Here is a 25,113-nt window from a genome sequence, read left to right as displayed (position 1 = left end):
AGCGTGGCCTGGCTGAGGTCATAAGGTTCTCATTCTACCCAGCACATTGCTGAAAAGTCCTTTGGTGTTTATTAGTCTTTCTAGCTTTGCACATCACTTTGCAGCATGCTTTTCTCTAGGCTATTAAGAAATGCATTAAAACAGCCACTGAATGTTTGGGTTTTGACAAATCTGGGGCTACTCGTTCATCTGTTTCTCTTTCGTATTCAGAAATCAGAGCTTACAGAGCTTACAAATCTTGACTGCTGAAAAGTGAAATATCATCTAAAGTTTCGTTCTCAATGTCAGTGTTGTAAAATACTACACATGGATAAAATGTAAGACTTAACATTAGGCAGGGAGCTGAAAAACTACAGAGATAAAATGTTCCTAAAATATGATAGTCGTCTCTAAATATAAGGGTCCATGTTATAAATTTGAGTTCTTAATGAATTTTTTATATAACCAATTCTGTTTCCACTTAGATGTCAGAAACTGAGCTGGAAAAGATAAAAGTCAGAACAGCTGAGCATTTTGAAAATGACAAAAATAACATTTCTTGGTTGAAGGAAGGTAAGTCCTCTTGCTGTTGATCTTCTATCAATGTGAGAATTGTGTTTTTGTTTATAAGCAAAAAAGAGTGTAGAAGAAAGAAGAAAAATGTCCCAGCATTTCAAATGACATTAATACTTCTGATTTTCTTTCTTTCTTTCTTTCTTTTTTTTTTTTTTTTTTTGGCCTAAGTGGTAGTTGGAGGGTGTTTAGTATTGAAATGCTTTTTGTATTCCTTAGACTGCAGAAGTCACTCAGATGATTTTATGCGTAAGAGGATATACATTTTCAATTCAGATACACGTTACCTGTGAGGTTCTTGTTGTGCCAGAGAATTTTCTCCCTTGTAGCCAGGAAGATGAAATAATTTGAGGACAAGTATTTTTTAAATAATAATCACAGAAAGGAGTGCAGGCTGTAGGAAGTCATGTCTACAAATAGAATTGCCATTCACTGCAATTACAGAAGCCACCTTCCCTTAATCTTTTTATGAACATCTTTAAAAGGAAACCAACTTGATATTCTATCTAAATAGATAAGTTGTGTCTTTCACCTCATTTCCTGAATCTATTCCATTGTTAAAAGACGGCTCTTAAGTAGTTGCCATGCCTCAAAATTGTTTTCTAAGGTCACAGGAGACTTTGATATATATGTCAAGTAAGTTCTACAACACCAGTAATAATAATAATAATCATGACATCAAACACGATGACAATGTGCATTAGTGATTATGCTGAATCATCACAACAACCCTAGGAAGCATTAATCACTCCTAATATTCAGGTAAGAAAATAGAGTCTCAAAGAGTTTAAGTAAATTGCCTAAAATTACAAAATGAGGAAGTAACAGAGCGGGGATTTGATCCCAGACTGTGTGACTCCATAGCATATAAATTGAACTACCACCTTACACAGTGTTTCATAGAAAAGATGTTTAAGTGACTTGTCAGGACATGATCTGTGCTCAGAAAGTTTTCCTGAAGTGTTTAAATCAACACCTCCACCTTCACACGTACTCTTCCATCCACTCTTATTCTTAATCCTGCTTTACCCCCATCCTCATGTTTTAACTGTTCACTTTTTTAAAAAAAGATTATCCTTCTGCCCCAGGGCCCCATAATCAAATTTAATAGCTGGAACTCATCTCCAGTGAAGACTTTATTTCAGGATAAAAGTGGGTACAGACATGTATTCTCAGAATCATTCCCTTCAAAGAGCCACAGAGCTAAGAAATTCTCTAACTTCTTTTTATTAAACAATCTTTTAAATAGAATCTTTAAAAAAACTGAACTCAGGCCAAAGATCCCTCTGTGTTTTTCTTGCGAAGACCAAGCCCACAAAGACAGAGAAGTTCTTCATTGTGACTTATAGTGACGTTTATCTTATTTCTTTTGCTTCAATTGCCCATGCTATAGATGTCTCAGAGAAATAATGACAAAAATTGATATACCAGTCATTTGCTTCCTGAAGAATTTCCATTTTAAAAAATTGTCTCCATTAAGTACAATTTAGGATTAAATTCTTATAATCTACAAAATCTAACTTCCTAGGTGACCTGTTTTAGCCCATTTGGACACTTCACTTAAGCTACACTCAAATTATGTTTACTGTATCATAAAAGGGATTCGAGCCAGATGCAAGATGACAACATCTTAATTGGGAATTACCAGGATGAGTTAGTTTTTGAACATAAACGTCTTTTTTTTTTTTTAATGTTAAGAAAAAGGATCTATGTTGGCTTTTCTTTCTTTTTCTTTCTTTTTTTTTTAAAGCAAGCCGGTGCAATGGAAAGAGCAGAGGATTTAAAGTCAGGCAGGTGAAGGTTTAAAATTTCAGCTCGGCTGTTTACTAGCTGTTTGGCTGTGCCATGTTGCTTAACCTCTCTGAGCTTCAGATTCCTTAGCCAAGGACTATAACACCTACTTTGTGAAATTATGGGGGAGAGATCTCATTACTTTTGTGTCTTTTTTTCCTCTTTAAAGCATGATTCAAAATAATATAATGTTTTTTTGAGATCCTGGTTCACACTTTGAACAATCTGCACTAGTACCAGCGCTGTATATTTTAATAGCTTTGTCAACAGAAAGGACCTCTATAAAGATGCAAAGAGGCAGTTTATTTGGGATCTTAGAATTGCAATTTGGGGAATCACAGATTCCGGAGGAACCCAGAATAGTGTCTCAACAGAGGAAAACGGGCAGGGGGTTTTATGGAAAAAAGGAGGAAGTTCATGAAGGCTTAGACAAGTTGTTTACCAAAGATTTGGATCGGAGGGTAAATTTGTTCCATATATACAACTGGGTTATCAAGCGTATCTCATCTCTTACTAGGGAAAGGTAGGGTTTCCTTAGTCCAAAACAAGTCCAGTTCTCAGCATTATTGTTTCCTTTTGGCAATTCAGCAACTATTCAGCAGCTTTAGTTTTGAGTGTTCAGCCGAAGTTCAGCATGGACAGCAAACACGGAGGTCCTTCTTGACACTTCAGTCATTCCTGCCATTGTTTCTCTCACAGCATTTTATATAAATTCCTTCCCGTGGTCCCTACAACCATTTAGTGTGCAGTAGCATTGTCCCATTTTACAGATTAAAAGACCGAGGCTCAGAGAAACTAGATCTTGCTCAAACTCACAGAGCTGTTAAGTGGCAAACTGAATCTTGAACCCAAATCTTCCAAATTCTGTTCTTTGCCTTAAACCACTTTGTCACAATGCCTTCTCCAACAGTTACCAGTATTTGAAATTTATCAAACCCCCTCCCCCTTAAAAAAGAAAAAGAAATATAGTCATCCCTCAGTATCTGCAGGAGGATTGGTTCCAGGACCTTTTGCAGATATCAAAATCCAAGGATGCTCAAGTCTCTTACACAAAATGGCATGGTACAGTCAGCCCTCTGTATCCACAGTTGCAGAACCCATAGATAGGGAGGACTGACTGAAGAGACTTGAAAGTGGTTCAACAGTTTTTTTCATGAATAACAAAAGTAATTGCTTCTCCCATCACAGTGCCTCTTGCCTCCCTCTGCAATTCCAGCTGAATACTGGCCACGTTTAGAACATAGGGAATCACAGCACTGCCCTATTAGGGTTGCAGCAAGCACTCACTGGCATAATCTACATAAACCACTGAGCACAGCACCTGACCTCATAGTGAGCATGGGACCAACAGGAGTTAGCACCATCACTGCCAACCTGAGTACTGATACTCTAACTTCTCATCTTCAAACATTCAGTCAATTTATCCAATTCGAGTCAACATTTATTAACAGCGGTATCACTGGAGACAAGGCATGAGCATAACAGAGAACAATTTTAAAAAATGAAAGAAGGAAAGAAACACAGTCCTGCACTCAAGAATTTTATCTAATTGTCCTGCTTTCCCCTGAAAGGTGAAGAGGTTCTTATTTGCCTTCTACTTTCTCTCCTATGGGACCATGGGCCTGATGGCCTCGGCAATGGTGTCAAAGAGCTGCTTAAAGCAACATCCAGAGCTTTTATTAACAATTAGGGTAAATAGTGTTTAAGAAACACACCAATAAACCTGAAAATGCACTCGGAGTCAAGTTAACTGAATCCTAGTTTACCTTCTATCAAACTACCTGGCAATCGTGTACCATTATTCGTCATCTTGCCTTTAAATTCTGACTTCTCAAATTTCAGATTGATCAGATTCCTGGGTCCCAACTTAAGGAGTTCAGGAGGATATAGGTGGAGCCCAGAAATAAATGCTTAAGAGCAAGTAACATGAAGTAACATGTTCAGGGACCATACTTGGGGAAACCCTGTTTTAAGACAATCAGAGAAACAAAATATGATTGTGAAATATGCACCAAGCAAGATGAACTGTACTGTGTAACTGTGGACCAAAGTGGTCTAGAAAGGCCAGTCTTGAAGGTGGTCATCCTCTATTTGCACAGGTGAAGAGGAGTAATGCTGGGAGCAAATCACAGGCTGCATGATGCCCGCTTTGGCGCTAGGGAAATGGGCATTTTGGCTAGTTACCTGTGTATGGATTAACACAAAACAAGGAGGACAGAAAGACTGAGTTCCAACTATAGGTCAAGTAGTTGGACATGGGTTCTAAGTTGTCACTGCAGGTCTGAGGTCAGGGACTAATATGCTGAAGCGTCATTTAAATCTGTAACTGGAGTGCAAAGGGGGATGGGGCAGGCAGAGGAAACTTTAAGGCAAGGGGGATGTTGATGGCTAAGACAGCAATGCATTTAGTAGCCCTGAAGTGAGGACAACACGACCAGCATAAAAGTCATAACAAGGAGAAGAAGAAAATAGGCCCAAATGTGAAAAACGTTACAAAGGAAAAATTGATATAACATAGAAATTGGGGGGGAAATTACAGGTGGAATAAGATGGCATGTAATACCCCATTAAACCAGGGAGCATTCTGGGCAAGCATTTCAGTGCTTGCTCCTTACACTATTTGATAGGGAAGAGAAACAGCAGAATGAAGGGATGGAAGCCTTTAAATTGTTGCCATTTGCAGTTTAAAATCACAGCATCACCAGTGTTTGAACTGCACACAATTTCTTAGTGTCTCCTGATTTTTCAGGAGAAAGTGGATTTCTATATGAAATCTCCTGATTTCTAAAGGTTAAATAATAACAATTAACAACAACAAACGACAATTACAAGAAAGGGCCATGCAGAACAAATGAAACCAGGTTCTGTGAGTCTATTTCAGCCCAGGGGCTACCAGTGTGTAACTTCTGTTCTAAGAGCTTGTATCTCTTAACAAAATCTAGTACAATTTCCTAAAAACTGATTTTCCATACATATATATATATATACACACAAAGTCAAAACAATGGTTTGACCTAAAAAATGTGAAGTTAAGAAGATCGAAATAAAACTGTTTGTCCTTCAGAAGACTAGCTCTCTGTAACAGTTTTAGTGAAGCAGTCTCTTTATGAGTGTAATAAATAGAGGGAAGAATAAAATTATCCCAAGTTACAAGTGTGCGCTCAATGTACGAAGCATAGTTTTATAATCTTCTAACCTGATGCTGACTCGGTCCCTTACGTGCTACATTGGGTGGAGCCCCAGAGGGAAAATTCATATTATAGAAAATACTTGATTTTTAAAAAATGGCCGGGGGATGGGGGCAGGGAGAGGGCAATGAATAAGCTTTCTCTCACTTTCCAAAAATGCCAGGAAGAAAAGAGCCTGGGAGATGAGAATTCTGTAGTAACTCTGAACAAACTATAGATCCTTTTCTATAAGCAGTCACATGGTGACTACAGTCTTCGGTGATTTCAAAATTACTATTTAGAGACATTTTAAAGGAAACTCCCCTAAACTTATTTAGTATTGATGTAGAGGAGTCAAGTCACCAATGAGTTGGCATCTTGAATACAGTGGTTATTATTTAATCAAAATTCAGGAGTATTAGAGACTAATATTCCAAGATACTGGAAAACATCCGAGAGGTCCAAAAAGCCATGTTACACAAATTTCCTTCTCAATATAATGCAAAACCTCAAATCCATACCACAAAAATCCCAGCTCATTCTTGATTAAGGTTTGTTTGCAAATGAGATAGAGAAAGTATAAATCTTACATTTATTGACATTCATAAATTCACTCAACTTCCCTTAATTCTAAGTGAAGACAGTTCATTTCATTTGCTCAAAAAATAATTTCAGATCATGAGCATTAAGACAATTCCAAAATGCATACTTTATACAATTCCACAAGCATTTGATGAGGCTCCTCTTGAACTCACAGATAACATATTAGGCGAAGAAATAAAGATGTCAAAAAAATGAAAACGCCACAGGTTTTGCCCTCAAGGAACTCATGTATTTCAGTGCTTTATTATAATGACTAAATATTAATCCATGCTAATTCGCTCATTCAGATAATTTTCATTTTTAAAAGGGCTACTTTTTTGTGTCTAGCTTAAAAATTAAGCCACACTAACGCCTATTTTAAATTGTTAATTTCCACCAATAGCATATCTTGGTTTCCTTTTACTATGTACACACAGGAAACAGAATCATTAGCTCTTGTTTCTGAGGTCTCCATGAACTTGTGAAAATGTGTTACCTAATAACCAAAATGTAGGTAAGGAGAAGGTAATAGTCAAATAGAATGTTGTGCTGTTTTTAACCAGAGCTGAAAGGAGAAATTATATGTGAAAATATGTCCTTGCAAGTCATATAAAGAAGTAAAATAAGCACAAGATAATTTCACAGGGTAATTGTTCTGAAGCTTTAAAACAAGATGATGTGATAGACATTGGTGTGGGGAACTGTGCTTGAGAATCAGTGGTCAGAGAAGTTCTGAAGGAGAGATATTTGAGTGGAGACTTAAATGACAAGAAGCAGCCAGCTGTGCAAAAATCTGGGAAGAGCATTCCAACAGGAAAAAGAGCCTGTTTAAAGATAGTATGGCTCAGAATGGCTGGATGAGAAGGAAGGAAGCAGGAAGAAAGGGAAGGAAGAAAAAAAGGAAATGAGGGAGGGAGGGAGTAAGGAAGGGAAAGGGAAGAAAAAGGGCTCAAGTTGCAAATAATGTAGAACCTTGCTGGTCACAGTCAGGAATTTAGGTGTTTTTCCTTAATCTGAATTAGAAGCCACTGCAGAGTCTAAGCAGGGGAATAAAAGGACTCATTTATATTGGATGTGGTAAAGAGCGTACACAGAAATAAAATAGAAGACACTGCAGTTAACCAAGCAAAAGATGGTAAGTGGGACAGGATAAAACTGTGAAGGTAAAAGAGGTAGAATAGGATTCGGGACCTATTTTGGAGGTAGAGCCAACTGAACTGGCTGGTGCCCTGGTGTGGGCCAACAGAAAGGAGGCAAGGCTGACTCCTGGCTTGAGACACTGCATGATGGTAATGCATGAAGAATAAGAGAAAAACTGGCTGGAGACGGGAGAATCAGAAGATCTGGGTGGGTCAGGTTAAGTGTGAAATGCTGAAGATAATCCCCATGAAGATCATCAATTGGGCAAGAGGATATATGAGATCAGTGCCCACTTTAAGTAACGCTGACAGGGAAAGCTGGCTAGAGATTTTGCTTTAGACTCGAAGATTGAGAAAGCATCTGCTGATGGGAGAGCACAGGAAATGAAATACAATTTCAAGTAGAAATACAATTTCTTTCAAGGCGGGAAAGAACATGTCATGTTCCATGAAGTGAACAAAAACAAGAAGGGCTGGAACATCTTGACCCAAAGGAAGGTTGGCGTTTGATGAGTGTGGGGAGTTTGCCCAGGAACCGAGCCTCAAGCCTTTCAGAGACCTTGATCAGTCAGCATCTTGGATTCCAATAAACTCTCTACCCTGGAAATGCCTACTAGAGATATATTTTATCTTGCAGTAAAATATAACCCACTGCATTTTATTCTCAAAAGAAAATTAGGTGAAGGACTATGAAAGGATAACGTACTACTTTCAAGATCTAACAATGATAAAATGAAGCTTTAATAGTTTGTATTAGTTCTCCAGAGAATCAGAACCAATAGGATAGATAGGTAGATAGACAGATAGATAGATAGAAGATAGATGAATGGATGGATAGGTAGATAGATAATAAAGGATTTATTATGAGGCACTTGTTTATACAATTATGGAGGCTGAGCAGTCCCATGATCTGCTGTCTGGAAGCTGGAGGCTCAGGAAAGCAGGTGGAGTAGTTCCAGGCCAAGCCCCAAGTTCTGAGAGCCAGTGGTGTAAATCCTGGTCCAAGTAAGAAGTTCTGAGAACTAGGAGTGCTGATGTCCAAGGGCAGGACATGGATGTCCTAGCTCCAGTGGAGACAGAAAATATGCCCTTCCTCTTTCTTTTTGTTCTATTTATCCCTTAACCCACTCTGGAAAGAGATTTTCTCTAATCAGACTATCAATTCAAGTGCCAATCTATTCCCTGAAATGACTTCATGTACACACCCAGAAATAATGTTTTACCAGCTCCCTGGGTATCCCTTAGCCCAGCCAAGTTGACACATAAAATTAATCATCACATAGTTTTTGAGAGGAAAGTAATAGACACTTTTTCTAGTGAAATTAATGAAAAGCGGTATTTATTGGAAGGCTGGGAGTCGGTTTGCAGTCTACAAGGAAAATTCAGGTCCAGGAGGGTCAGGAAGTAATCTAGCTCTGGTGATCCAGATAGCAAGATTTAACAATATATTCAGGTCACCATTCCTAAAACATGAGCTCCACACACTTTTTCTGTCCTCTCATCCCCCTGTACTCAAGACTCCAAATCTCAAGGAAGAAAGCTCAACAGATTTGTCCATGAGTCCCCATCCTGGCTAGGCAGGGCAGGAAGCCGTGACTGACAGCACCACAACGCTACGCGTAATGGGGGAGAGATGCTTCTTCGATGAAATTCAGTATGCTAGCACCAGAATGAAAGGGGAACAGATGCTGTGTGGCTTCCAAATAACGTCTACTCTAAGAGCCAGTACCCACGATTTTCAGTGCTTTGCTCCGCAAGGGATAATATTTTCTTAAGAACCTGACATGTGCTGTTGATGGAACACTAAACATTTCAGGAAGTAGAGAATTTACTTTAAATGTATTGGCCTTCTACCGAAGTTCAAATGTCAGAATCATTTTGTTTCTCTGATAACCTTATTTTATGTTGAGAAAGTCCAGTAAAAGATGAGATCTGTGTTCTCATAGGTCAACAAATTAAATTCACACGGCACATCCTACAGCTGACGGTTGAAATTTCTTTCCAACTAAGCCTATAAGGTGGTAAGTTCATTTCTTATAAAATGATGTTGTTGATCCCAATGGAATGGAAGGCATAGAAGATGCCATGTCAGCCTTGAGACTATGACCAGATGAATTAATCAGTACAAAGTCCCTATAAGTTGTTAAACAGCAGATTTAAAGACTCTCTTTCAATGATGATAGGGCAGTACATCAAATCCAGAATGATCTTAGCTCACCATTATTAACTGCAATTTTATGAACTAGGAGTGAAGCCATCTGTAGAAACTGGGAACCGATCTTTCCTGTCTCAACAGGAAAATGAAAGTTGTAGCTAACTAGAAACTTCAAGAGATTTACTCGTTTCAACTGAGATTTTTCAGGAGACTCATTTTCCTCTACGTCACAACAGCTGTTGGTGTGATTCACTTGATCAACATTAGTATAACGAGCAATCTTATAGGGAGAGAAAAAGTCCCCTATGTTCTATGGCTCAGGAATAAGGACACTCCATTTCTTGTAAATTCCACAAAGAGATACTTTATTTTTATATGATTATGGCCCATCTCTTTCAGCTTAGGAACAGCATTTAGAGGGAATATACTCTCTAATAAAACGTACCTGCGCTAGGTGTGCACCAGACCATTAGTAAAAAAAGGAATGTGAAGAGAGCAAATGAAGACATCAGTCTACAGACATAAATCACTTCAACCATTTTAGCCATTATTTAAGCCTGTCGAAATGTAAATGTGCAGCAAAGACAAAAAGCAAGGGCAATGACAGTAGTTTTGCCAGTGTATAACTTCAAGAAAAAAGAGAAGGGATAACTCCTAGAGGCGTAGTATTAAATAAGACATGAGTCAATTTCTCCTCTTGAGCTGAATTTCCACACTAGTATGGATTTGAAAAGAAACAGCTACCTTGCAGAAGGTAAGAAAGGTGCTTCACGATGTCTAATCTCAAACAACTGACAATAGGAGAGGAAAATCTGCATTTTAGCTCCTTCATTTGCTGATTTTATTTTCTTTATTATATTTAGAATATTCAGAATTATAGATTGGAAACCAAATTTCTCCCAGAGTTGACAAAAGATATATGTTAACACTAAAACATCCTGAATGTAAATTTCATTAAAATATGTAAAGTTTCTATAAATAAACTCTTCTGAAGAAAAAATTCATCAAAAATTATATTCCATCTACATTCAATAAAAAAAAGAAAGATTCCACTCTATACACGTGTCTTAAAACTAATTTCTTAGACCACTATATGAAAACTCAGATTGATAAGACAAAGTATTCATACCATAAAAGAGGCATTTGTTTTACAAAATAATATACAATTAAGTAAACCAAATCAACAAATGTTTTGATTTCCTGCAATGCAAAGACTTAACACAAATAATATGTCATGATTCTTGTGACCAAAGAACTTATAATTCAGTTGGAGAAACAAAATATCAACAACACATCCTGTGTGCCAGAGGATTCAGACAAGAGCAAGCTTTTCAACTTTATATGAAATATATACAATGTGCACAACCAATTTGGATGGAACTTTTCAGTATCAATCTCTCACACACCAAACCAAACGGGTATACCTAATTCCTTAGATAAAGATTTCTCTTCAGATTAAAACAGAGCTTGTTGGTTTGCTATATTTTTAATGGATTTAGCAGATTTCGGCTAAAACAATTGCGCTAAACATTCCCTTGAAAACAGGATTCATTTAAAAATATTAACTTAGATTTCTTACATAGTCTCTTAAAAGAAAAGAACTTTTTGTAAATATTCTTTATTACCCAGCCTTTTTTCTTAAAAGAAAAAAGAAAAGAAAAACAACTGATGCCCACATTTTAAAATGAGGAAAAACTATAGCATGAAGAGATAAAGATACTTAATAAATAGTAAGGGAGTTCACTTTTCCAAGGGAAATTCTAATGTGAATGACTTATTTAGTGAAGAGGGAAAACTGCATTAAGGACTTTTTTAAAAAAAATAACAACACAACTTGGAGGCAAAATATATTCACAGGTCATGAATACACTGTGGTGTCCAATATACTGTTAAAACTCTAAATTCTGTAGGTCAACAACCATTAATTAAGAAGCTACCCTCAGGCCTCTGGATTCTAGGACAAATTACCAAGTCTGAGTTCTAAACTCAATTCATCACTTCCTCTCTAATAGAAGAATGTACTTGTTGCTTCAGTTTTACTTAAGGACATCAGTATTGTCTTGCAGTCCCCTAGCAGCTAGGAGAAATAACTTGTTCTCATCACTTCACAGGTTAACAATGCTAATTGGAAATCGAATTTAATTTGTAAAAACCCTGAACAGGGAAAAGTTACATGGTTAAAAATTATACATACAATTATATATTATATACACATAATACACATAGTTATATATAATACATATGTATATGGAACAAAATATTTTATTCCATCCTTCCCTCTGGCCTTCTAACAATACATTTATTGACTATCTTCTCTTTGTAAGACAATATAGTGGTTTCTTAAGAGAGAATCAGACATAACACTTTAGGTGCCCACAATCAGTGTATATGTGATATCGCAGAGGCCGGTAGTAGCTAAGGAAACTTCACCATAAGCCAACAGATTTAATAAAGCAGAAATGTTAAGTATTAGATTGCTAATTGCTCAAGGGCATGGGTGTATCCAGCTTACTTACTTCTATATTTGAGCATCCAGATAGCCCCTGGAACAGAGCAGATGCTCAAAAATGATATGAATAAATGAAGGAATACATAAGTAAATTCCAAAGATGATATGATATTCAGAAGTGATATATGATATACGATATAAGAAAGAACACATCTACAATTCAGAAAAATCGGGGATGTGGCTGGGCTATAAATCATAAGTAGAGTAGGCAGTAGCATTACAAACTGATGGAATACTATGGTCTAAAGTGGAGACAGAAAAGTCTGGCGTGTTCACAGAACAGTAGTTATGTTTTCCTGGGTAAAGGGTATGTGTGTGACAGTAGGAAATAAACATTGGCTCTGTCATGAAGGACTTTTAATACTAGGCTCAAGAGCATATTTGGAAAGTTCTAGGACAAAGAGAAGCTATCAAATGTATCTGGGCTTCAGGTTGGGAAGGCGGACAGGACCTAAAGATGGCAGAAAACTCTGTGCTTTAGAAAACATTTGTGATTTAAGCATCTTTATTTAAATGGATTAGAAGCATATAAATTGAGGGGAAGGGTAGAAACAGAGTGTTGAATCCACAGATGAGAAAGAATGACTTCTGAATTGGGCTACTGGTTGCCAGGGCAATGGGAACAAAGTGGCTGGCACCCAAGAGAGTGCTGGCCCCAACGCCTTGGCCATGGACTAGATGTTAGAGGGTAAGAGAAGGAGGAGTTGTCAGAGATTCTAGAAAACCTCAGGGTTGAAACTGGAATGCCTCTGTGTGTGTGTGTGTGTGTGTGTGTGTGTGTGTGTGTCCCCTTATGTAAGTAATCTGTTTCAGAAAAATTAGAAAACGCAAATGGCAAAAAATTACTCCAAATCTTAACACCTAGGGGTAGCCACTGTACATCTTTCCTTATATGTTTTATATGTGTACCAAAGTGTATATACACACAATAGTAAATTTAATGAAATCTGATTAGGCAATATAATTAATAATGTGCTTTTCTTACTCATAAATGAACGTCAATACCTTTTCAGGTTAACAAATACAGATTTATAGCACCATGTCAATGGCTACACACATAGTACTCCACTACTGAAGTCATAAAATATATGTCAACATTTCCTTACTTTCGGATATTTAGGTTGTTTCCAATTTCTTGCTTTGAAATCTCAAAAGAATACACCACAGCATCTATTGCGATTTCCTTTTAAACGGATTAACCAGAAGCACCTTGTGCATCCTCACACCTTATCTTTGGTTGTCAGGGAACCGTATGCAACGTACTGCACATCAGTGCTTCACTTTATGTTCATAACAGCCATGCTCAGGAAGAAAGTAAAGGTCAGAGAAATTTTTAAAATGAGGTCTAAAGTCACACAGGTAACAGATCACAGAACCAGATCTCAAGCCAGGCATGCTTATCCTAAATCCAGTGCCTGCTCACCATAGACCCTGCTCTGAAATATACGTGAAGGTAGATAACCAATAACCCCTCACCTGCACTCATTATGACAAATAAAATTAAAGGAAACTAAAAAAGTTCGGGGAAGTCTTGTAGATAACGCATCTTTAAACCTCTAATTCATTTAGTTGGATTCTCTAAACACCTGTCTTCAGCAAAGACATGGTGATTTAAGTGGGAAAGAGGACTTAGTTATGACATTAGGCAAAGATTCAGAAGCCAACTTACCTACAGATTGTAGTGATTAAATAGTTCAGAATGAATTACAACATTGTAATATTGCTGCATTCATATTTAAGAGATAAAAGTTGGAGTTCAGTTCCCATAATATCCAGTCATTTAAGACACAAGAGAGTTAATCATGTTAATATCTTCCCATTGATGTTGGCTAACTAAACAAAAAGTATGGCTGATGGAGGAGGGAAGTGGAAATCTTATTTTGTTTGCTGATCTTTCTGAAACGAGCACTTGAAAATAAAACATATCACATCAAAGTGTGGGGGAAAAATAACTCCAGCAGAAGAATCAACCATGATCAGATTAAGAAACAGCAATATATTTTTGCATGGCTAATAAACAGATCAAAAACCTGCAGACCTAAGGATATTTGGATGCCAAATCTAACTTTAATTTTCAAATATCCTTATCTGGTCTTACCATCTCTCCAGCAAGAAAATTACATTACACATAGCCCTGCTTTCTCATATTCAGCAAGTAGCATCCCACGGTCAATCTTAGACGTGACCTTAATTTTCCTTGTTATATTCAGAATTTTAAAAAATTTGTCCCCTTAAATCTTTAAATAGTAGGATTTAGCAAAGAATAAAAGACACCATTCTGTAAAAGCTTGAAGCCAGAAACAAACACAATGTATTGCAGACATGATGGATACTTCATCCATTGTATTTTTCAACCATAAATTAAATTCAATTGTACTTTGGTGATCAGAAGCCTGCTAGTTTACAATAATAATATTTTTAGTTAAAATTATAAATAAAGCTATTTTTTTAGGTAATCAAATGACACTTAACAAATTACCTGAATTCTTACCATCTACCCCACCAACGGAAAACAACGACAATAACAAAATGCTTAGGGGAGAATTTTAATTTCTCATTTCACATAATGGAGGAAAGTGAGTCAAATATTTTTCCACCCTCTAAGAAGTTTAATGCAACTCAAAGAATTCTGATTACACAAATACACTTACTGCTCCACAAGGCACCCAGACATACGCAATGAAAAGCATTCTTATTTCTGTCTAACCAATTGAAACTACAGTGATTATATGAAATTGGCGTTAATAATGAGAGAAGCTAAATGAATAACTTGAGGGTTAAACAGAAGTAGAGTCTAATTACAGCCCTCTAGTGGCTCAAATATCTAAACTGTTCATTTTCACCAAGACATCTAGTCTCTGTGGTCTGAAGCAATTTTCTTACAACCTTTATCTAAACTTTGCCTAGCATATTCAAGTAAACAGGTTGGCTCTTTGGTTCTTTTGCTTTGTTTCTGTAAGGACTCATTTTACAATAACCAATTACTCAGAGTCAGACAAAATAATTTGCACAATTATTAAAATTGTCCAATATTAAATTCAACAAGGAGAGATTTGTGCTTAAATGTAAATTTTATTTGTTCTCTTTTTTAAAATAAGCAGAGATCAGAGAGAAATAGGTTTGTATCATTTCAGATTTCCATAAGGAATAATATATACACTAATTAGTCAATCAAAAATCATTGGCAAAACCATAATATACTGGGGGTAGGGGTTGGAGAGGAGGGTATTGGACCAAAGCCTGGCAATAGGCTAGACCAGAGAGGCAGATCATAGCGTACTTATTAACTATGTGAAAGAAGTTACTTGAAGGGCAATGGAAAATATTAAATGGCCTTAAACACAGAGAGACCATTATTAGATTTGCCTTTTTTAAAGACCACTCTGGCAGCAGTGTGGATGGGAGAGGCGGAAAGCAGATAGAAGGGTTCTGCAGTAGCCGAAGTAGAAATTTTTTAAATGACAATATGAATGAGAAGAGAAAATTTGAGGATTCGTTGAAAATTACAATTGTCAGGACTTCCTGGTAACTTGGTTCTGGGGATGAAGGAGACAGATCTCAAAGGCAGAATGCAAGTTGCTGGGTCAATTACCAAGCTCTTTGCTCAGTTGGAAACACAGGAACTGTAGTGTATCCTTCACTTGCTGTGAGTTACATAACTAAATGGGTTTGTTTTTTTTTAATTACCTTAATTGAAGAAGTATGTCAACCAATGTCGAGGTGTTAGAAGTGTTGGGTTTTAGAAATTGGAGTTGAGTATTTCTTGGACTTCGGTTAACTAACATGAATTCCATCATATTTTCTGGTGGGCTCTGGGTGCAGAAGTTAATAGGGAGGAAGCAGCATGTTTAGAGTTCTTTCAGTCTCTTAGGGAGACAATAAGCTGAAGATCTGGAGAGGGAAAACAAGCATAGGGTTTAAATGAAGCTTCATGGCCTTTTATGTTTTAAATTTCAAGTTGTTTGGGGGCTTATGGGAAAAGGAAATCTAAGGTTCGTAGTAGGTATAAACTACTCATTCATTTTCTCTTCACCTTATTACAAAGTAAAGAAAATGTCTTGATAAACAAGGCTTTCACCCTTTCCCCACCAGTAAAAATACTGCTGCTTGGAATGAAATTTAAGATGTAAAACAGATCTAGAATTCTGTTGATGTCTTTAACAAGGTGATTCACACATTAAACACAGTCTTAAATGGGGTACACAGAGGCTGTGAGGTTTGCAAATCAAGCTTGTTTCTATTTTTACACATAATTTACCTTTGTTGTTTCCATAAAGATGAAAGAATATAAGGAGCAGGTATGAGAAGCAAAGAGAAAATAAATAGGGGGCATGTGTTTTTTTATCAAACCATACTTAGTTTCATTAAGTAAGGCCCGTATCAACAACAAAAATGCAACAACTGAGATATTCAACATGAATCAAGAGGTATCATGGATCAAAAATACAGCACTTTAAAATATTTCCATTGCAGTATTTATACCATTGGGAATGATGCTGTCAAGAGCCGAGTCTTTGGAACCACACTGACCTGTATTTAAAATCTGGTTCTACTCCTAATTAAACAGTGATCTTAGTCAAATCACTTAACATCCTTGAGCTTCAGTTTCCAAAGCTATAAATCAAAAATAATAAAGGCTGCATATACAGTGGATTGCCTACCCGACATCCGTTTTCCCCTTGTTCTTAAGGAACCTCAGTTTTGTTCAGAAACCCACCTATTTCATTACAGCCACGCATTTCCAGGGAGGCTGGCTCCATCAACAGTCCCAGGAGTGAAATGAATTCTGATTGGTTTAACCCAGTCATGGTGGTCCCGATTGCCCTTACCGGTAATCGTTTTAGACAAGTTTGTGAAATAATTCAGGACAATGAGACGTGAATCTGCTGGAGACTTCTGGTACAGGTTTTTGTTTTGTTTTATTTTGTATAAGGAAAGGTGAGTTGATTGCTTTATTTGTTTGTTTATTTATTTATTCATTTTTATTTAGGTTTTAGGTTTTGGAGGATCCTAAGGAAGTTTACAAGAAAAGTTCTTTCCACTTTTGGATGCTGTCGAGTCTTTATGTGACACCTGAAAGTGGGAAGCCACCTTATGGTCCTAAAGGGGAGTCAGCCTGATAATAAAGTCATGCGTCTGACCTAAATTAACACAGGGGAAAAAAAGGAAACAAAAATCTTATGAGTGTTGTCAAGCAGTTGATTTAATCAACCCTTGAGCCAACCTACCTCTGAAATTGACATGTGAGAAATAAATTACCTTTTTTTTTAGGCAAGTTTTAGTTGGAATTTTCTGTTATTTGCAGCTGAAGGCTACTTTGCAGAATGAATAATAATGAATGAAAAGTACTGAGCACCCAATAATAACTACTGTCATTATCACTTTCACCTTTTTTTCTCATAGTCACTTTTTAGGTCTTTTTCTCCCTTTTCTTGACCCTATGGAAACCATCAGGGAATGTGTGGTTTCTTGTTCTTTTCTATATTCCCCTACATACCTACAACAGTGTTTATCAACAGTAAGTGCTTACAAATATTGTCAAAATGAAATAGAATTGAATCAAAGCATTTTCACACATTGTACTGTAGAGTCTATTAATGAACTAGAGTAGACAGATTTCATTAGCAAAAGAGGGTGTATTTTATAAAGAATAGTATGAGAAAAATCAATGTACTTTTTATTCTAAAGAATGATATATTTTTCATTCTTAAGAGAAATATAAATTTCCATGAACCAAGTTTCAAATGCTAGAGCAATACTATTTTGAACAAGTGACATTTCTAAAGCACCGGGAAAAAGAAACTCAGATGAGAAAACTTAAAACATGACAATGTCTTTGTAAAACCAAGCCGTACTCTTAATAAAAATTGATAAATATTAAAAATTCATTCAACTGTTGCCCAGAGTACCATCCTTGATCTTATATTCATATTCCTGAGTGATAGCTTGTGCTTTTTATGTTTTTATGCTCCGTCTTTCATCAGATAACTCCACTCTTTCTTTCTGGCTCCAAGAGTCTCTTTAGGCCTCAATGCGTAACACAAAAGTAAATAAAGTGACGAAATAGAAAACGGCACAGTTAATTTTACCAATTAGCAAATATAAGCAAGCTCATAAGGAGGCCTTTTTTCCCTCTCTTTTCAGTAAGAGTCAGATATTCATTCATCTTTTTTTCTTTCTTAAGACTTTCTGGATGAATATTAATGTCATAAAAAAAAAAATCCTGTTAACTTCTAGTGAAGTCTAGTGTTGTGCTGAAAAGAGAAAATGAGAAGAAAAGGATCAAGCCTACCAAAAAAATCTTATCTGGGGACAAGTCCCAAGCTAACACAGTTTTATATCACTGTAACATCCAACTAAAGCAGAAGTGTTTTGTTTTCACTAACCTCTAACTAAACTTTAGAATTCCCTTCAATCATAAAGGCAACATCACAATAATTGGCAACAACTGTGATTATGTGAACAACAGAAATCATGGATATTTTCACATCACCTTACAATTGTAACTGATATCTCAAAATGTTGTTTATTTTTATCCCATCATTAGTTATTCGATTTCTGTACTTACTGAATTTATGTGATAAAGATGCACATCTATTACTATATCAACAATTTTTAAATATTTTGATAACTATATGTAATTGGTTTCCTTATAATCCTATGGATTTTATTTTTATGCATTTAAAACATGACTCTGAGAAGTGGTTTATAGCCTTCAGCAGACTTCCATGGCTCAAAAAAAAATGTTAAGGACCCCTGAACTAAGAAAATGCAAATGAGCAGAACACTTCCAGAAATCTAAAAAGTAAAGGGGGTGGAAGCAGAATTGGCTAAGACTGAACCTCTGCCCCTCCCATCATACAATATGCTACGTATTTCTTCTCAAACAACAAAAATCAAAGTCGATTACACTCTCCACAAACAGCTTTTACTTCTTTCAAAAAGATAAATTCTTAAATTTTCAGAAATCAATTGTGCATATGTTGCTCTTGCATATGTTTGATAATTTTGAATCAAAAATATTCTAAGCTTATTTTGGAAAAGTTAATTATATCAGACTTATACCCACCAGGGTAATTCTACCTTCAAAAGAAAATTTTTGAACAAAACTTCTATTTTTAAATTACAATTCCAATCTGTAACCACGGAAAGGAAAGTAATTGTTTTTTTACCTGCAAATTATAGATAGATAACACAGATATCTGTATGTAGATATATATGTAGTATATACATCATCAAATATGTACTTTTAAACGTTTGCACATCATTAAAGAGGACATTTCATAGGCGAAAATACTGGAAATGAATTTTGATTTTGTCAAATTTTAAGGTGGTTTAAAAGTGCTATTGCTCAAAGAGAAGAAAATTCATCCCAATACAAGATATTCCTACATAAAAAATACATAAAAATACATAACAGATATGAAAGACTCCTACATAAAAAAGAAATCACAAGTTTGTGAACTTTCTTTTCTCAGTGTCTCTCAAATTAAAGGAGCCAGACAAACATAGCTTGAACTCCATCTCTGCAATTGCTTCCAGATTCACCGTTATTATGGTTAATAGTGATTAACAGTAAAGTGAGAGTAATTGCATTTACAAGGTGTCAGGCACACTAGCTAAACTGTAGCTATAAAAGGAAACAAGGCAGGCACAGTAACTACACTGTGAGACTCCGGTTTAGGCAGATATTATATAATGTAAACAATCGGTTAAATACAGTTGTTAATATTATGAAGGAAAATCATATTGTGTATTATCTCACTTAATTCTTACAACAACTCTGTGAGATAGGTTATTATTATCTTTGTTTCATGAAAAGAAGCTTAAATTCAGAGACGTGGAGTAACTTTCCCCATGTCAAAAGGGGGCCACAGAGATACAAGTGTAACAGGAGAGGTTGAAACATACAAATTTAATTGTAGAGTAATAGCTTTATATTACAGTGGTGTTTAGCTTTCTGAGGGAAGACAGTGATTATTTATTCAGCTTTGAAATCATCATGTCTTGTATGTGATAGGTAAAACTTAAGTGAATGACAATAAAAATAAATCACTGGACAAAATTTAAGAGGTAAAGAATGGGAGAACACAAAGTATTACACTCCTACATTCTGCCAGGAAGCCAAAGACAAGATCTGCCGACTGTACATTTTGGAAGAAGGTTATGTTCACCTTCGGTTAAAAAACAGAAAAAAGGTACTATTCTAGTGAGTGAGGTTTGTAACGGAGCAAGCTATGCATGCGGAGGGACAGGGGTAGGCGGGAAATCTCTGTGCGCCCTCTCAATTTTGTTGTAAACTTAAAACTGCTCTAAAAAATTCTCTTTACATTTTTTTCCACAATAAACAATGAATAAATAAATAAACAAGGGAAATATTACGTATTATTTAATATCTGATGAGCATCTACTATACGGGTAACAAATACATTGATCTTGAACTCTTTGGTTCTAATCGGCTGTCAGTAACTCCTAGGAGGGCTGTGCTGAAGGGCATTCTGAGTGGGGTAAGGGTAGCAACGCTGTACTGAGTACCGGAGGGGAGAATGACAGGATGCTTGCCAACGATTTGCCATTCCTGGCTACTGATGTTGTGATACTGTGCTAAGGGAACTGTCCTTTCTCAGGAGAATCTCAGAGTGTAGCGGGAGATAAGCTCAAAGAAAGAGAAAAAGCACAGGACACTGTGACAAGTGCAGGAACAGATCTATGTTCAAGATTCTAGGTCAGTCCAGAGAAGGGAGATAGGAGTTCTGCCTGTAGTTATTAGTAACTTGATTTATTAGTTATAATAACAATAACAGTGTAATATATTGCAAGCTAACAGTCTGTCCAGCACTGTACTAATTACTTACATGTCTTAAGTCACCAAATTCTCTCAAAATTCATGTGAGATGGCTGCTATTATTATCCGCAAAAAACTGAGAAACAGTTGAGAAAACTGAACTCTAGATAATATAATTAACTTGCCCAAGATCAACACATGGTAGGTGGGGAACCGGAGTGCAAACCTCACATGGTCCAGAGCCCAAGACATTACCCATGAAAATATGTGAAAAATACTTTTTTTTTTTTTGCACTGGGTGTGCTTCCTCCAGCGATAAGTAAAATTACTTTAAGAATATTCTTTTCCTTAGTAAGAAGCAAGTAATTTGGAACCACAGTGATTTAAGTTTAACCCACATAACATCGTCAATGAAACTTCAAAAACATGGATCAGCTATACCAATTCATTAACTCTTGATGTTTGTCACTCTTCAAGGAATTCTTTTTTTGCTTGTTTGTGCTTTTGTTTTCACATAGGTTAACAGAGTTTTGCAAGGAAACATACGAAGAGTCAAATACCGATTCTGATAGTTTACCAACTGGAATTGCAAATTCCAAATACAATTCTATAAAACTGTAGTGCAGGATTACAGAAATAAATCACAGGGATTAACAAGTACAGATATCCTGGCCTTGTCACTTTTCCTGCTGCTTAATGTTCATTAAGCCTGTCTAATGAGATAAAAACTATAAATGAAGCACAACATGACTCTAGCTTTCATGGAACTTTAACAAGAACAAGGTAACAGTTTTAAGAGTCAGACTCATGAAAACCAGTCTAATCGGGATTTAAATCCAAGTTTTATTCAGGATTTGAAAAAGCCACTAGCCAGTATCACTGCCACCCAAAAACATGTAAAGGCCTTTTGTATGAGGGTCGGAAGATTACAGATCAGGGAAGAGAAGCAGAGTTGTTAATCTTGGAATCATCGTGTAAGATTATTAACAGCACGTATATTAACTACTTGATTTTTGACATTTTACACATTCTTTTAAAAAGATATTATTTACTCACCACCCAGACTGAACAGATGTTAACATAAGGCCATCTTTGCCTCAGATCCTTTTTCTTTTTTCTTTTAAAAACTAAATACCACATACTCTTTAATCTCTCTTACTCTGTATGAAATCAGGATTCTAACTTGAATCCCCCTGGAGATTCAGACATTCAAACCCTAACTTTTATTATGATCATAGCTACAAAAGGTCAAACCCAAGCATCAATCCCGTGCAAACACCACGGAGTTGGGTGACACAATCGTGTCCGTCGTACAGAAGAGGTAACCAGCAATAGGAGAGACTGAGATTTGCTAGCTAGTAAGTGACACATGTGGGATTTGAACTGAGCTCTGACTGTCTTCAAGGTCCCTATTCTTTGCATGTGTCTACAGTTCCCAGGAATAATAATGATATCCATCAGTCTCAACAGTAACCATTCCGTCCCAGCTTCTGCCAAATCTAGGCCTATTTATACTACCGTTATTGAGCATTTACTATGCTCCAGGCACAGTGGATTAAAAACGCAGGCCAACCAAAAAAGAATCAATCAGAGCACTGCTGATTTTACAAGGCTTCTGCAAATTTATTCCAGTGTCTTCCTTCCTTAATAAAGCTGGGATTCACGGGCATCTCCTGCCACAGGATCACTTATGCTCTCAGCCATAGTGCTACTCTCTGTGCCAAGAGAAAGGGATTCTATTGCTTGATTATTAATCACCCCAAAAGCCACTGGTGGAGAGAATTCGACCGAGGTTCCCAAGCCATGAACCTCAAAAGCTTTGATGATTAGGATATATTCAACTGCTTCTTCCATCTCTTACTCTATTCTGTCTTGTTACCAGAATTAGTCTTGTCAACAGGCCTGTCCTGAACACCCAACTGTTATAAGACTCGTCTTCTAATTCCCCCTTTCCCTATTTTGTACTGGTGAGACAATGTTGGCAGGTTCATTTATTTTACAAATATTTACTGAACGCCTCCACTTCCCTGACACTATTCTAGGCACTGTGGAAGGAACAAACAAAATAGTTATGATGTTTGTATTTTAGTGGAGAATGGCAGACAATAAGCAAACAAGTATATGGTATTTCTGGTGATAAAACGATTAAGGAGTAGAAGCAGGTAGGGTACAAATAGAGTAGTCAAGGAAGGACTCTCTGATTAGGTAACACCCCAGCAGGGACCAGAATGAAATGAGGGCAAGAGCCACACTTGTATCTGGAGGAAAAGAATTTCCATCATGGTAAATAACAAGTGCAAAGTCTCTGAGTCAAGAGAATTCTCAACGTGTTCAAGGCCAGTGAAGTAGGATGAGCCAGGCTGAGTGCTAAGAGCTAAGGTCAGAGAGGATCAGAGGTCAGATCATAGCAGCCTTTAAATTTTAGCTCAAAAGGAATGAGTAACCATTAGTATGTATAAGTATCATGATCTGACTTATAAAACTTCGGTTGTCAGGATAGGACGTGGGCATTTCGGAATTTGGTGGGAGAACATAACAGATTCCATGGGGTTGGACACATCTTCTTGAATGGTGTGTCTGTCCAAGAGGGCTTCCACGCAAGCTGGGACTCGCCATGTGTGGTACACAGGGTGTTAAAGTAGGTCAAGGGGCCACACGGTGAAATCAACCAAAGTGCTTTATAAAATTGAAGATTCCATGAGGCTAGCTTAGATATGATGAACCAGAATTTCTGTGGCCAGGGCTAAAGAATCTGCATTTCAAACAAGGTACCCTAGTGGCTTACATATACGAGAATTTTGGAAAGCTAATGGGGTCAGGGAAAGCTTGGCAGAGAAGATGATTCTTGAACTGAGTTCCAAAAACAAGAAAGAGTTAACTTATGGGGGAGGGGCAGAGAGCAATGGTGGTGAGGATCCCTCAGGGAGAGAAACCATTATGAATAAATACCTAGATACATAAAATATTATCTGAATTTTAGATTCCCACATGCAATGTGACATAACCAAAGCAACTTTTTTTCAACATTTATCCTGTGCCAGGCATATATGTGATCTCATTTTATGACCCCAATCACCATGAAAGGAACTTTAAGGAAAGTGAGAACCAGAGAAATGAACGGACCTATTCAAGATTACTCAGTTAGTAAATGGTAAAGGCAGAATTGAGGCAAATGATGTTTAACTGAAGCATGTGATCTTAGCCATTAGACTGGGGAGAGTCAAATAACAAAGTATGAGAGATAATAGAACAGATCAGGAGGTCCTTGAATGCCTTTGTATAAGCCAAAGCATTTGAATGTTGACACAAAATCCATGGGGGGTTGCCTTGAAGAAATTTATGCAAGGGAATGATGTAATCAGATGTGAGTTTTGGCATGTGATTTTTGGCAGCAAGAATACAGGCAAGAAGTAGTGATGGCTGGAATCAAGTTAATGGCAAAGATAATGCATTCACTCAACTGCTCTAGAAATCAGAGCTTGAGGCAAGGGTAAAGTGCCGACGGCTTACTTGAGAGGTGCATACCTATGGTGGTATAAGGTGAAGAAATAAGGTAAGTGTAGGAGACTGAATAATGACCACCCAAAGATATCAGATCCTAATCCCTGAAACCTTTTAAATGTTACCTTGTAAGGAAAAAAGGATATTTTCAGATGTGATTAAGTTAAGGATATTAACCAGTGGAGATTATCTTGGATTACCTGAGTGGGCCCTAAACTCAATCATAAGTGTCTTTATAAGAGACAGGCAGAGGGAGATGTGACACATGCAGAAGAGAAGGAGGGGATGCAACCACAGAGACAGAGATGGGAGTGAAGCAGTCACAAGTTAAGGGCTACAGTCAGCCACCAGAAGCTGAAAGAGGCAATAAACTGATGCTCCCCTAGAGCCCCCAGAGGGAGTAAAACCACGCTGACTCAACTCTGTTGCAGTGAAACTGATTTCAGACTTCTGACCTCAAGAACTAGGAGGGAATAAATTTCTGTGGTTTTAAGCCACCAAGGTTGTAATTTGTTATAGCAGCCCTAAGAAACTAATCCAGTAAGCAAGGAAAGAAAGGATGCAAGGCAATGTGATGTATTACGATGCCTTACTATGCTGGTCACCACTTCACAAACAACCACATCATGTCATAACAGGTGGGTTGCCATGCAGCCCACGGGACTTCTGGAGAAGGTATACAAGGAGAAACAATACTCCAGAGCAGCCCATTAAAGGACAAAGGGTGAGGAATTTACCTGCCTGTATGCATAATCCAGCCCGTTGACAACAATTTGGAAAACCCCATTCCACACCTCATGGTGTGCATTTCATGTAAATGAAGAAACAGAAGAGCTGCTTAATGTAAATAGGACTCAGCATGTGGTGCAAGAGACCCATGCAAATCTCAGCCTTCAACTCTGATTCTGTCTGAATTGGGAGCTCAGCAGGCG

The 25,113-nt window shown here is 37.0% G+C and overlaps 1 protein-coding gene across 1 annotated transcript in view; it reads left to right on the top strand.

The window, feature by feature from the left end:
• The first annotated feature begins 464 nt into the window (after positions 1–464).
• Positions 465–25,113, top strand: part of MDFIC2 (MyoD family inhibitor domain containing 2) — a 97,962-nt gene continuing 73,313 nt past the window's right edge. The window contains exon 1 of the mRNA XM_061197484.1: positions 465–552. Coding sequence (XP_061053467.1) covers positions 465–552 — 88 coding nt within the window. The remainder of the gene's footprint in view (positions 553–25,113) is intronic.

Source organism: Eubalaena glacialis, chromosome 7 (assembly GCF_028564815.1).
Source record: "Eubalaena glacialis isolate mEubGla1 chromosome 7, mEubGla1.1.hap2.+ XY, whole genome shotgun sequence".
Lineage (NCBI taxonomy): Eukaryota > Metazoa > Chordata > Mammalia > Artiodactyla > Balaenidae > Eubalaena > Eubalaena glacialis.
Note: the sequence above shows the minus strand (reverse complement) of the source record. Positions and strands in the feature narration are given on the sequence as shown.